This window comes from Equus przewalskii, chromosome 1, assembly GCF_037783145.1.
Source record: "Equus przewalskii isolate Varuska chromosome 1, EquPr2, whole genome shotgun sequence".
Taxonomy (NCBI): domain Eukaryota; kingdom Metazoa; phylum Chordata; class Mammalia; order Perissodactyla; family Equidae; genus Equus; species Equus przewalskii.
The window spans coordinates 32,787,634-32,802,231 of NC_091831.1; the positions used below are offsets into that span (position 1 = coordinate 32,787,634).

The following is a 14,598-nucleotide window of genomic DNA, read 5'->3' on the forward strand; positions in this document are numbered from 1 at the left end:
AGGGCTCCGGTCCCAGCTCCACCCCTCACCAGCAGTCACTTACCCTCTCTAAGCTTATTTTCTCATTTGGAAAGCGGAAGGGATTAAATGAGAGGATGCATTCAAAATGCTACCACAGTGCTCAACACAGAGGAGGACAAGCTCTAGCTATTGGCCAAAACGCTACGCACTGAGCAAGTCATGGGGCTGCTCTGCTAGTGGCACTGTAACCAGAACAACATCTGTAGCCACCACGTGAAACTGCTTTGCAAACCTAAAAGACGGAAGGCGTAGTGGTCTTTGTGAGCCCTTGCTAAGCCTTTCACATGCGTGATCTCATTTAACCCACATGTCCCTCCTACAAGGTTGGCGCCCCTTTTACAAATAAGGGGACCGAAACTTATCTAAGTACCCAAAGTCGCACAGCTGGTAAGTGGCGGAACGAGGACTTGAACCGAAGTCCATCTGACCCCTAGGCCCGGGGTCTTTACCACTCACTCTCCCACATTTCCAGTGGTAACCAGGACGTGAGCGGTAATAACGAGAAAGATGGCCTGGCTCCTGAGCTACCACCAGGAAGGCAGCAAAACCAAACAAATCAGCCACTCTCTAAGCCAGGGGACCCTTGATTCAGGCTGACCCCTGCCCCCACATTTGCTAATGACCATGTGGCAATAAGAGCGAGGGGAGGAGGCTCTCTTAGGATGCCTCCGGTGCTCCCCAAGAGTGAATTATTCTCTCTCTGCCCGCGTTCCCCCTCGCCCCCAGCTGGCTGTGCGCACAAGATCAGCAGTGCAGAGGGGACCCTGGCGAGCCCCAACTGGCCTGACAAATACCCCAGCCGGAGGGAGTGTACCTGGACCATCTCTTCAACCGCGGGCCACCGGGTGAAACTCGTGAGTCATTTTCGTAGTTTGTGGTCTTCAGTATCAAACAGACATGGGTTCAAGTCTCTGCTCAGCCACCTCCCGGCTCAGAAACCGGGGGAAGTTACTCAACATTTCCCAGATTCAGTTTTGTTATCTGGGAAACGGGGATGATGGGAGACCGAGCTCACGGGGCTGTGGTGCAGCTTAAAAGAGAGGACACACGTAAAGCCCTCAGCCCCGCTGGCGGTGAGGAAAGTCCTATAAATAGCTGTTCACAGTGGTGCCAGTGTGACGGCACCCACCGCACAGTTCTGTAGTGCTGTTTGAGATTCAGTTGTCTCCAGTTTTAATGTTTCACAAGACAATACATTCTCAAGGTAAAAAGGTAATCAGTTCAGAGGGTTGGAAAGCAGAAATCAAAAGTTTCCAGGACCCCCAGGCCCACTTTAGAAATGACCTCTCTGAACATTTTCTTGTGACTCCTTCCAGAAATTTCTTGTGCATGTCCAATCACATATGTACACACATGGGAAAAAATATATATTCTTTTTCTTGTTCAAACTTTTCAAGTGGATTCATTCATATTCTTCTGCAACTTACATTCTTTTCAATTAGCAATAGGAGATTAAGTTATTTACGCTAATTCTCTCGAATTAAAAATTAATATATCTCCCAAGCCTTTCTTTAAAGTCCCATCCAGGCGTATGATTGTGATCTCCACACCATACCCCGTTATTTCAAAGGAGGAATGAGTCTTTGTACGAGTCTCACTTCTGAGCTCCCAGGGACTCCCTGATTCTGGAGTGTTAATCAAGCCCTCTTGCCAGTTGGAGAAGTTGTACTCCACAGACACACAGACAGACAGTTTTTAAATGGGTCGTTCTGACTCTGGAGATGAGTAAGCTCTTCAGAGGGCATATGGATGTTGCCCTGAATTATGGACCAATAATGCGGGGAGAATGGAAGAGAATAAAGGAGAAAGTGATGATAAATAGACCATCACTGGGGTCCTGCGGGGGTGTTTGTGGGCCAGCGCGGTGAGGACAGGTGGGAGAACGGGCTCGCAGGCTGGGGCGCGGGTGCTGGGGCCTCTGTGCCAGGCCCGGGGCATCGAGGGCGGAGAAGGCAGGGCCCCTGACCATCACAGCAGGCACCTCCCGTGCCTGGCTGCTCGCCTGGGAAATGCTGGCGGCGGCTGCTCTCCTGGGTCAGTCAAAACAGCCTTGACCCTGGGAGAGGGGGACTTAAGCAGCGTGCCTTAGAGAAAGCACTCCTTCCCCAAGACTGCCACCTGCCAGAAAATGTTCGCGATGGCAGCGTGTGTCTCTGCCGACGGCGGGGCCATGGCGCCCCCTGGCGTTGGAAACGCGCAACCTGCGCAGCTGGAAGCGGCGCTCCTGGGGAAGGGCCGCAAGATTTTAGTCCGCCCTCGGTTCTTGACAAGACTCAAGAACCAGAGCAACGATCACAGGTCTGCACAGTTAGTCCAGACCTCAGTTATCGGAGGTTCATACATATATGCACTAGGTTTTTTAAAAAACTTTCTTGGGAAGTGGATGGTGGATATCTTGATTGTGCTTTTTGCTGCTGTAGAACGCGGGTGGAAGCTGGTGTTTCACTGCATGGGGACAGCCACAGGGTGTCCCGTGGACTTTTGGGGAGCTCCCCGCCTCCCTGGCCCACCAGTGCTGGTGCTGATGCACTCTCCTTCTTGCTCTTGCCCACTGTCCCCACCCTCAGTCTCTGGCCCCACAGCCGTCTTTCTATTAGGTGTGAAGAGCTTTGCCCATTTCAAGTGTGTTCGTCATTCCTGCAAAAGCCCCACTGCTAATGGACCCTCCGATCTCCCCTCTCTCCCTCCATCCCTGCCCTGCACCCCAGCCCCTTCATGTGAATTGAGCCCCCACACTAATGTCCTCGCTCCCCACTCTGTCATTTGGTCCAAGTCTTCATTTCATGAACACTATCCCCTCTCACCTCATCACATCTCCCTCCCAGCCATGGACAGGCCATTGGCCAGTCATCTGTCCAGGGCCTGAGAAACCCTACATTTGGGGCTGCAAAGCTGGGGTCATGGCCTGGAATTGTGGGGCTCTCCTGGCCAGCTTCAGGGGACAGTCTTTAGGGAGAACAGTGGGGAGGGAGCCATGGTCAGAAGCATGGGCTGGAGTCAGGCCACCTGGGGGTCAAGCCCAGCTCCCTCTTCCACTAGCTGTGTGAGCTTGAGCAAGCCACTTAACTTCTTAAGACTCAGTTTCCCCTTCTGCACATTGGGGATAATAATAGCTTTTCCCTCAGTGTCATCAGAATCAAGTGAGAAAATGCCCATAACCACTTGGCACAGAGCTCTGCATGGAAAAAACATTGAGCGAATGTCAGCCACTATGAGGATGACCGTGCGGTGCAGCGTACACTTAGGGTCACTCACAGCATTTGCGCTGCAGGACCCTGCAGTACAGCACAGAGGGTAAGGGCAGGGACTCTGCAGCCAGACCTCCTGGTTATTGGGTGACCTTGGGCAAGTCATCCGACAGCCCTGTGCCTCAGTTTCTGTGAAGAGGGCATTATAATGGCAGACACATCACAGGGTTGTGAAGATTAAATGAAGTGATCTTTGTAAAAGGCTTAAAACAGCTCCTGGCCCAAAGTGAGCACCCAGTCATTGCTGTTCTTATCACTGAGGGAGAAGCTGCATGCTATGGTGGAAGGACACAGACCTCAGCAAGCATTTAAACTCTGAAACCCGGCCGTCTCATCTGCAAAGCGGTCGTGGTGGCCATAGCTCATGTAACTACCTCATAGGGTTGTTTGGGGACCGAAAGAGGGGCCAAGTTGAGACCCTCTCTGCAGATGTCCCCATCGTCACCATGGGCCCCACGTTCCCTGCACAGCTGGCAGGGCAGACGCGTGTCCTGCCACACGGGTCCTCTCCCGCCCCTGGAGAAGTGCACCTCCTGGCTGCAGCGACTCTTGCCTCACTTTCTGCTCTCCCGTCCCCAGATGTTTAATGAATTTGAGATGGAGCAGCACCAGGAATGTGCCTACGACCACGTGGAACTGTACGACGGGCCCGACAGCCTGGCCCCCATCCTTGGCCGTTTCTGCGGCAGCAAGAAGCCGGACCCCACGGTGGCCTCGGGCAGCAGCCTGTTTGTCAGGTTTCATTCAGATGCTTCAGTGCAGAGGAAAGGCTTCCAGGCCGTGCACAGCACAGGTACGCGGCGGCCGCCGGCCTCCAGCTCATTCCCACGCCAACGTGGGATGGATAGGTGATGCGGGCAGGGACAGACCAGCCTCTTATTCTGACTATGGGGGAAGGGTGGGCGTGATGACATGTCCCTTTCATCGTGAAACGTGGACAACCATAGCTCGAAGGGGTGTTTTCTTTCAATGTCCTTAACTGACAACATTTAAAGTGGGTAACCCTTCGTTGGTGCCACCTTTCTTTCCTCCCTTCCTTCCTCCCATCCCTCCTTTAAAAACGTGTTTGTAGTTTTGCTGGTCTGTGAAATCCAGAGTCTGGGAGCTGAGTGGGGCAGAGCAGCCCTGGTTACCCTCCATGGACCAGTTCCAGAAAATAGAACATGTTTCTGTTCCCCATTATTCTTTCCTCCACTGAAAATGTAAATAGCTTTATTCAGTCCTTTGGAGGAAAATATATATGCTGATAACTTACATATCTACTTTGTTAAATAGAAGAATGTCAGTAAGAAAAGGGCTCTGCTCTTTAGCCATTAAAATGTTGCCTCCTGGGACTAGAACCCATGGACTTGACTTTGACTCTCATCTTGGCGTTAGACTGTGGCCCTTTGGGGAAGTGGTGGCTGCCCACGGCCCCCTCAGAATCGGAGATCATGATCACAGGACTCTGTGAAGTTTTCTGATCTGTTTAACAGCCCCTCCCCCAGTTTTTCTTCAGAGCCAGAAAACATGAATCTGGTAAAACAGAATAACAACTAGTGCCCTGAGGTGGTCTGCCTTGCCCTCGCCTAGCAGGAAACACTTCATTGTCTACAGAACCTTCTTAAGCTCCTTGAAAGGTTCTAGCTTCCCCTAGGGGAGTTTAGAAGCCGTTGTCTGGTGACTTCACCCTCTTGTCCCTATAGATAGAGCATAGGGGCTTGAGGTGGGGTCAGGGTCCCAGCAGGAAATGGGGGCACACTCAGATAGAGTCATTATTTGAGGGGAATTTAATAAGGGACTATTATTAGGAGTGGGCAGGGTGTGGGGACACCACAGGCGACAGTGCAGCAACCAGGGCTGGGAACTGCAAGGCTGTTACTAGCCCCAGGCCCAGATGCCAAAGGAGGGAGCGGTTCCTGGAGCCTGGAGACAGACCTGGACAGGAGCTGTGAGCTTCAGTCAAACAGCCTGTGGCAACCAGGCAGGCAGAGTCTGGGACTCAGTCCCCTGACCTCTGTCTCCTCCCTCCTCTGATCTGCTGGTGCTCCCCGTGGCTAAACCCAACCTGAAGGCAGAGGGCAAGGGGGCCCATCCATGTCGACCTAGAGGCCGGCCTCCTGGGGCCTCCTGGGGCCTGGAGCAGGTGGGGAAGAATGAAGAGGGGATCTGGCAATATGGTCTTCCTGCCCTGGTCTATGCCCATTTCATTGCCACTCGCATCTCAGGAATTTGAAATTTCTCAAAGACGGCCCGGACCTGGAAGGAATTCCAAGCCAGAGCACACACGGAGCTAAGAGTTGGCAGCGGGACAGGACTGGGGCCATCTGGCCCTTGGAGAATTACCGGACAGTGCAGGAGCCACCTCACGGTGGTGGTTGGGGGGGGGAGCTGTCTGGGTCCCTCGGGGGCATGGAGCACATTGACGCCGAGGACGAGCAGTGGAGGAAATTTGCCTCCAAAATTTCTGGTGCTTTCTAATCTCTGGTCATTCTCATTTATCCATTTATGTTATGTGGTCTCTAGTAACCTAGACACAAGATAGTGTGGGACCCAGGCCAACAAGAGTTACTGTCCTAGTAAAAAACCCAGAAGCCGAGGCTACAGAATACAAGCCCACAGTCCCAGCGCAGCTCACCTGTGACACCCACAGGGGCCTCAGAGCTGGGCTGTGGTCAGCACTCTCTAAGGAGCAGCCAGCCTGTCCTGAGCTTTCTAGGTTTGCACTCACCCCCAGTTCTGATGTGCCTTTGCTGCCCTCTGTTGGCAGAAACTACAAATTACAGTAAGTCCGTCTGGCTGGTTTGAGCCCTTCTCAGAGGCTTCCAGCACTTGCAGGGAATTAAGTGGTAAAGATCCAAGCAGCCAGCTTTTTTCAGTAGATGCTCAGGAATTCCCAGAGGCCTTATGTGGCCCAACCCGGGAGCATAGGGCCTTGGCGTGTAAGGCCAATTTGGATGCCCCTGTGAGCCATGAAACTCATGGGCTTCTGTTTGCTCCTCTGTAAAATGGGATTGTGAGACTTGCGTGCTCTCCCACAGGGCACGAGGCGGCTTTGCAGAGAAAGTGGGCCTGTCTGGAGGGTGTGGGGAGAGAAGTCCCAGGTTGGGTAGTGGGTGTGGGTGGCGCATGGGTTCTCGGTGCCCAGGGAGCCTCACGGGTCTCTCTCCGTCCAGAGTGTGGGGGCAGGCTGAAGGCTGAAGTGCAGACCAAGGAGCTCTATTCCCATGCCCAGTTTGGGGACAACAACTACCCGAGCCAGGCCCAGTGTGACTGGGTGATCGTGGCAGAGGACGGCTATGGCGTGGAGTTGGTATTCCGGACCTTTGAAGTGGAGGAGGAAGCCGACTGTGGCTACGACTACATGGAGGCCTATGACGGCTATGACAGCACGGCACCCAGGCTTGGCCGCTTCTGTGGCTCAGGGGTGAGTCCCGGGGATGCCGGGCCAGGGACAATGTGTGACGAGTCAGAGCATGGGACGCACGAGTTTGAGTCCTAGCTACCCCTGCCGCTTAATAGCACCAGCCAGGAGGCCCGTTCTGCTGGAGCAAAGCGGGAAATAGTCAGAGAGAAGGTTGGGACGCATGGGGGCCCAGTTCATGAAGGCCTCTCCTGAGAAGCTGTGTAAGAGCATTTTCCTTTTGGGACCTTCCTCTTATTTTTGCAAAGTTTCCCTTCCTGCATTTTTTATTTGGCCTTCAGGCTCTTTTAATTTTTTAATTATACTTTTGTATATTCCGTATATTCACAATTCTCTCCCCAAGCAAAACCAAATGCCTATGAAACTTACAAGTCACTGTCTTACTATAAACACAATAGTTATGCTCAAGGTCATCATCGTTTTCTCATTATCACCTCTTTCCTGGGCCACCTGCCCAGGACAGGGCAGGCCGGTTTTGTTCACTATTTTCCCAGTGCCTGACACAGGGCCTGGCATATATTTGATGTTCAGTGAAGTGTGTGGACCAGCCAGTACATGTCCTGGTCTCTCTCTGGCTGCACCTCACTGGACCCCCAGCCTCCGCCTTTTCTCCACCTCTGGGGCAGATCACTCAGGTTTCTTTGCAATTGGCTGGACTTACATCAAGTCATTTTGGAGTCACTAGTGCTTCTTGTGCTAAACAGAACCTCAAACTGGCATTTATATGAGTCTTTGAATAATTTCCCTTCATCTTCCTTCCTCCTCCCAAAAAGAAACAATGACAAAGTATGACGTAACCAAGGCAGAGCAGTTGATGGATAGAGTCTTTCAAACTGGGGGGTCCATGTGCAGAGGAAAACCTTGGGGGTCCTGAGCAGTGACATGCGTGGGAAGCCCAGTTTGGTTCCACTGGAATCTGGCAGACAGCATCCCCAGAACCTGGCTCCCGTTCATCGACCACCAGGCAAAACCTTTTTGACACATGTAGTGACTCCATCCCATATTTTGTCCTTGGACAGGACATAGGCCTAAACAATGGTCTTTGTTTTACGTCTCCTGGGACACACATCACAATGGTGACCCTAGAGCTGAGTGACTCACGGTACACACTCTATTGTCAGAAGGACCTGAGCTTGGGTCCTGTCCAGCTGTGTGAACTTGAGTCTCAGTTTCCTCAAGCATGAAATGGAGATACCACCTGTCTTATAAAGTTGTTGTAAAATTTACATGAGATAAGATCTGATAGCTCAAAGAGCAGCGCACTTAATAAATCTATGCACTTAATAAATAATAGATTGATATGAGCCGTGCATCTAGGATCGTCTTTGGAAAAGCAGTACGTGGGGAGCTCTCTGGAGCAGAATTTGCAATGCTTTCCTTTGAACAATTGCTTGTTTTGATGCCCTTCAGAGTCTCTGGTTCCAGGGCCACCCCATGGCAGCATCAGCCTTCCTGGGTCTTTGTGTAAGGTTCTGTCCCATCCTCCTTCTTTTAAACTCCAACCAAGCCAACTGACTCAAGGTCCCCATGGTTTTCCTGTCTCTTTTCTGCAGCCATTGGAAGAAATCTACTCTGCAGGGGATTCTCTGATGATTCGATTTCACACGGACGACACCATCAACAAGAAAGGCTTTCACGCCCAGTACACCAGCACCAAGTTCCAGGATGCCCTGCACATGAAGAAATAACGTCAGTATTCTTCACAGACAGGAACTGAGAATGTCTTTATAACAATGGCACCTTGTCAATCTACCCTAAAACAGTGTACCGTATTTTTCTCAAACAAAAACTCAAAATCTAGTCTTGGAGACATGTATCTGATGAAGTTTGGCCAACAAGGAGGAGAGAAGATATTCCTTTCGTTCTGGCTGCAACGTTATCAATTGTGGACTTTTAGAGAAGGTTGTTTGAAGTCATTGACCATTCATTATGTCTCTTTGTACCCATTGCTTGTCCCTGGCTCCTATGGGGCAAAAGACTGGTTATTGGGTTGGTCATTCTTCTATTTCTGGATGTGCTTCCAAGGTGCCAGCAATGTGACCGTGTCCTGGAGACTCAGGCTGTCTTCTGTGTACACTGGGCAATGAGGATAAAAGCTCGGCCATGGCTGATTTGTTACTCACAGCTTTGGCTGGAGACTTTTCCTTTCTCTCTGCCAGGGACATGTCAACCAGGAAACCTGAGAATATGGATGTCAGGACTAAAAAAGGCATCCCCGTAAGCAGTGCACAGAGGGAGAATCATTGTCACCAAGCTAGGAGACCTTTTCCTGCGTCCTCGGGTCTCCTTGCCTCCTTTGGCTTTCCCGTGCCCCCGGTTGCATTAGGGGCCAGGGCATCCACTATGAATTCCAGCAGAACATTTGCTGCTGAGAGTCCCCCGTTTGCCAAGAAGAGTAAATCCTGGCTCCTCCCCATACTCCTTCACTCACTGACTTTGGGAAGACTCCACTTGTGCTCGGGATTCCGCGGGCTCAGGAGAACGTTTCTTCCTCCGGCCTTGGAGGCACTGGCTGTGGTTAACCTCGCCTCCTCGACAACCGGGTCAAACTGCATTTGCAAGACGTGCAAAGACATCTTACGAGGGAGGAGTTCAGGTCCCTTGTGGGGTGAACACTGTTGAAAATGAGTTAATTATAAATTATGTAAGAATGAACACCTTGTGGAACAAGTCAACCTGGGACTAACTTCCTGTAACCAACCAGGTTAAAGAGTTCATTGGTAACTGTGTTCAGACTAACTCATATTCAATCACCAACCTGTGATCGGAAGTCACCGCCCTCGGCGCTTGTTCCAGAGAAGTGTAGAGGATGTTGTTTACATAGTTTTAGAACCTCCAGGTACACTTTAAACAGTGAGGTAGTTTGAATGGCATTTCATTAAGGCATCTATGGGCATTATGAGCTAAAAGCTGTGGTATGTTAGCTTTAAAAGAGTATTTATGTTGGAATAATTTTTAAATAATGTTTACATAACCCTACGTCCTGTTTGGTTAGTATCGACCCCAGGACAGTGCACGAGGGTTTTCAGTGAGAGCTGAGATAGCTCCCAAGTGCTAGGATTCCTTTGGGATGAATCCACATCCTTTTAAACAAAGTATTTGCAAAAGGTTAAAGGTTATATTTTTTGAAGATCTGAATATGCCCCAGAGGACTATGTCTAATTAAAATAATTGCTGGGAGTAAAAAAAAAAAAAGAATACAAAGAAAGGTAGGAGAAATGCACGGGAATATTTTTCCCTTAAAACAACAAAAAACCACAAAGTATTATTATTAATAATAATATATGTCTGTATATGTGTATGTATGTAAAGGATCAGCTGTCAGAGCCTTAGCAATGCAATGTGAGAAATGCCGACGCACCGACCCCAGCGTTACCGAGCAGACCCTCCTGGAGCGGCCCTGCATCTTCTGCTTCGCTCTCACCGGCTCTCCCTGGGCCTCTCCTGGCCCTGGATGGAGGCTCAGCCCACATTCTCATGTCATGACCCCACCCTGGGAGAACTTGGATTCTGCAAACGGAGCTGCTCGTCTTGTGCTTCAGGACTTCCCTGCCTGTTAGGGCAGATTCTATTTCTCTGATTTGTATATTTTCTGGGCTTTTATTTTGTCTCATCTTATCTGTCAAAGTTGAAACTGAAATCAGGATCCATCAGGTGGCTGTTAAGGGTGTGTCTCCAAGGACATGAAAATTCTGTAGTTTCAACCTTTAGAAGTCTAAATAAGACTGCAAATGCCCTGGAAAAGTGAGAGGGAGTCAGAAACAGAGTCAGCTCTGCCTCCGTATTGGCTGTCCTCGTGAAACAATGGTACTTATTTTTATCTCTTCAGTATGAATATTTTCAAAAACACACAACTTCAACAATTATCAACTTATGGCCAATTGGAAACAATGGGGCTCTTGTGAAGACGTTCCTTTAGGCCTCCTGCGAGTGATGTATTCCCAGAAAAGACAAGCTCTGATTCAGCTGGGGCTGGCCAGGCCGGTCCCCTGGAAGCTCCAACTCCCGGGGAATTCGCACCATGCAGGTTCTGCAAAGAACCACACAGCTGGCTTCACGAGAGAAAGTCCATGCGGTAGAAAGACCCAGGCCCCCTGCCGTGGTTTTTCCAAATGCTCAGTGACCTTCCTGAACACATCGCCAGAAGCGGATGAAGGAGCCAGGCGATGATTTTGCTCCAGCCTTCTTTGACCTTTAATTGGGTGCTGGCCCTTGGGGATGTCACAAAGCTCCCAGACTAACTTGAGTTTAGAGAATTATCTTGACAACCTGATGAAATATTTGGGGTCTGGGTCTTCAGCCTGGTACACTTCTAGTGCAATCTGGTCTCTCAGAAGCTAGAACCTGGATCCTAGGGCAGAGGAAGGGCCTGGAATTAACTTCAGCTTGTGGAATTTCTGAAAACAGAGAAAATGAGGCTGCGCGTTGATTCAGTGTAAGACTATTTTCCTCTAAAGTTAAGTTTCACATTACTTGTGAAATGCTCAGCCTGCTTAAATCATTTGTAAAATCTTGTTAACTAGCAGATTCATACTGGTATTTGCCATTGATCTGGTCCTTGATAAGCCTCAAATAATTCGTGGTATTACATTGTTCAGTTTGTGAAAAATGTTCCCTTGGCTCCATCAGATGTTTTTAAAGTTTCCTTTGTAGACTGAACTGAAAAATAATCCCAAACGCCTAAAAGGTTTCTTTTAAAAAAAGAAAAATTGTTTAGAGTGTTATCTATAAATATATTGTATTTTTTATTTTATGTAATTTTACATTTCATGAAATGTTATCAGTTTCAAAGAAAAAGTGGAGAGGAGCTAACATATGTCCCTGTCTAGAAAGATCTGTTTCATTAAAGAATGTGAATTTCTTGACGTGCTCTGGGTTCATGTTACTAATTCAAGACAGGATTGGTCCTCTTGGTGATAATTTTCTCCAATACCACAAGAACTTGGGGAGGATATAAAAAAGGAGATCTTCTCTATGGCCGTCTACTCTCTGGTAAGTAGCCAGCGCCTGACTCCAGAATAGAGGTCGCTACTGGACCCTGAAAGTCATGAGCAAAGCTAAAGATGGCTTCAAAGTTGCCCCCTTTCTTGGACCCAAACAGGCTGGAAATCTGACAACATAGTTGTTGTGGACATGGTTGCTGTCACCAACAGTGCTAGATGTGGTAGACATCTTCGGTTTGTCCCTCAGCAACTGTCTCTGCTCGTCTCCACCTGGTTTTGTGCCTGAGAACCACATCTGACATCTAAAACTAAGGTCACAGCTCCTAAAAGGTGGCTCCTCTCTCTGGGCTCTGGCAGCCCCTCCTTCCACTTGCCCCTTCAGGCCTTGGGTATAATGACACCCTGCTGGTCTAACCCTGGGGTACTGCATTATCCCCCAAGGAGAATCTTGATAAATAGTCCTCTTAATAAGCCCTCTTCGAATATAACAAATTGAGTGTATCACTCATTTCCTGTGGAGACCCTGACTGATACAGGGTCATTTCTAACACAAGGACAGAGACTCCGTCCAATCAAGGACAGTCTTTTCAGGATGACCAGATGAAGAGAATTTTGGGTATGTTTGGAGTTTTGTAGGTCATATCAGGGAAGGGTAATATGGAACCATGTTTTTAAAAACATTTGGTCTTAATGCAAAACTATTTAACACATGCAACTGTTTTGTGATCTATGTAGAGTGTCAAGTTTTTATGACTTTTCTTCCCTTTTGCTGTCACCAGTACCTAAAGGATGGGCCCCAATGGTGCAAGGGTATGAAGGCTTGATGTATCAGTCAGGATAGGGTAGCTTATGCTGCAACAAAAAACAACCCCCAAATGTCAGGGGCTTTACATAAGAAAGGCTTATTTCTTGTTCATATGACATTTTCTTTCTTTCTTTTTTTTTTTTTTTTTTTTTTTGCTGAGAAAGTTTCGCCCTGAGCTAACATCTGCTGCCAATCTTCCTCTTTTTATTTGTGCATTGAACTTAACCACTAGGCCACCGGAGCTGGCCCTCGTCCAACGTTTTCACTTCTGGTGTCCAGAAGCTCTTCCATATCATGCTCAGTCAGGACTGGGCTGATGCAGCAGCTGCCATCTGGGGCATTGCTGGTTTCTGTGGCAGAGGGAAAGAGTATGACAAATCACACACTGGCTCTGACAACTGCCTAGGAGCGGTACATCACTTCTACTCACATGTCATTGGCCAAAGCAACTCACATGGCTACTCTTAACTTCAGGCTAAGAACTAGAAATATCAGGCGGATCCCACTAGTGACTCTCATATGTGACATTTACAGATAGGGAAATGACCAGAATCCTTCTTTTTGTTTCAACATTTCATGCCTACTTCCTTACTGACATTTTAGAGGAAGAGTTTTAAAAATCCAAATAAGGCCACCTATCATTTAGACTGGACCAGCCTTTTAAACTGACCAGGTGTTGTCTGGCAAATCATTGTGATCAGGCTTGTACAAATGTAAATAGTGGCACAATACAAATGATCAGAGAATCTCAGAGTTGGCAGCCCTAACTTCTCACTCATAAAGGGCATTCACTCCATAGTTTCTAATGAGGTAATTCTCAGGCCTAATACTGCCAGAGGAGGAGAGCCCACTCACATCACCCATGCCTTCTTCTTTGGGTGATGGTTTCAAGTTCCTTTTGCAGGACCAACTCTACTTGCATTGGAGGGACCTGCATTGGGCAAACTGTCAGCCGGTTGGCAGGTCCTCTTTGGGTACATGACCCCAGCCAGACTGATCAGATCTTCTTGCTGGAACTGGAATCTTGATCAAGGAAAAAAACGGCTGAAATATCTTAGAGCTCATCTTCCATCTTCCCAGAGCCTGGTTCCCTGGCCCTCTCTACTTTCTGTGAGCTCCACTACACCCAACCAATAAGTTTCCTTTCTTCTTAAATTAATCAGAGTCCGTTTTGATTCTTGTGAGCAGAGAACTATTGCTGACCCAGACACTTAGGCCAGAGCACCACGTGACTGGAGGTCGCGGCAATTCTACAGGAATAACGTCTCCTTTGGAGGGAAAGTTGGTGATCAGTAGATGCACAGCAAAGAAAAAGAGTCAAAAAGGACCTCGCTTGCCTTGCCCCGTCCACAGCCAGCCTATCCAGGGGGCTGGGGCCGTGAACTGGAGTTCCTTGGTCTAGCTCTGTGGTCCAGGTGTGATTCTATGCCCACCAACAAAGTTAGAAGCATAATTGGTACCAGTTGTACTGATTTAAGTGATCCAGTCATTGTAAACTGTATCATCCCTGCTTTATAGCTTGAGACTGAGGTTGGCAGAAGTTACTTTGCTTGCCTAAGACCACACGGCTTCCAGATGGGCAGCGAAGGCTTTAAGCACAGGCCTCTCTGAACTGTGTTGTCCCCATGACATCCAGGGGCCAGTAGGTTCCATTTAGCAGCACCATGGAGTCTTGGGAACTGGAAGACCCATGAGGCAGAGACCACACTGGTGTTGTTCAGGACAGTATCCTGGTGCCTGGATCCCCACACCCCAAATCTCTTTTTCAGTATTTCCTGCCTAAACCAATGGGGCCTCTGTTAGTCAAGCCCCAAACCCAGGAGTTGGTTCATTCTGCCGTTTCCCTCACCTTCTCTCCCCTCCACCACCTCACGTTTTCTTCCATCACCAAGTCTCATGGTTCTACCTCACGAACCCTTTCACTGCTCTCCATTTCCACAGCCCCGCCCCTAGCGCAGCCACTGTCAACGCTCACTCGGACTCTGCTAACTAGCCTCTGGGTTAACACTCTTGTCCCCTGTAATCCAGGCTCCACAGAGAAGCCAGGCAATCCTTGTCAACATCAATTAGATCATTTAAATGGGATCCCTCTCCCACTTAACACCCTTGAAAGGCTCCATTGCTCTACGATGGAAATCTCACTGTGCCCCGCCATGCTTGTGTCGTCAGGCCCCTAAC

At 49.1% G+C, this 14,598-nt stretch overlaps 1 protein-coding gene across 1 annotated transcript in view; it reads left to right on the top strand.

Annotated features, from left to right (window-relative positions):
* The window catches only part of TLL2 (tolloid like 2), a 133,103-nt gene extending 123,236 nt beyond the window's left edge, over window positions 1–9,867 (top strand). Inside the window, exons 18-21 of the mRNA XM_070560448.1 lie at window positions 748–875; window positions 3,849–4,062; window positions 6,425–6,675; window positions 8,226–9,867. Coding sequence (XP_070416549.1) covers window positions 748–875; window positions 3,849–4,062; window positions 6,425–6,675; window positions 8,226–8,360 — 728 coding nt within the window. The 3' untranslated portion in view covers window positions 8,361–9,867. The remainder of the gene's footprint in view (window positions 1–747; window positions 876–3,848; window positions 4,063–6,424; window positions 6,676–8,225) is intronic.
* Window positions 9,868–14,598: the final 4,731 nt, after the last annotated feature.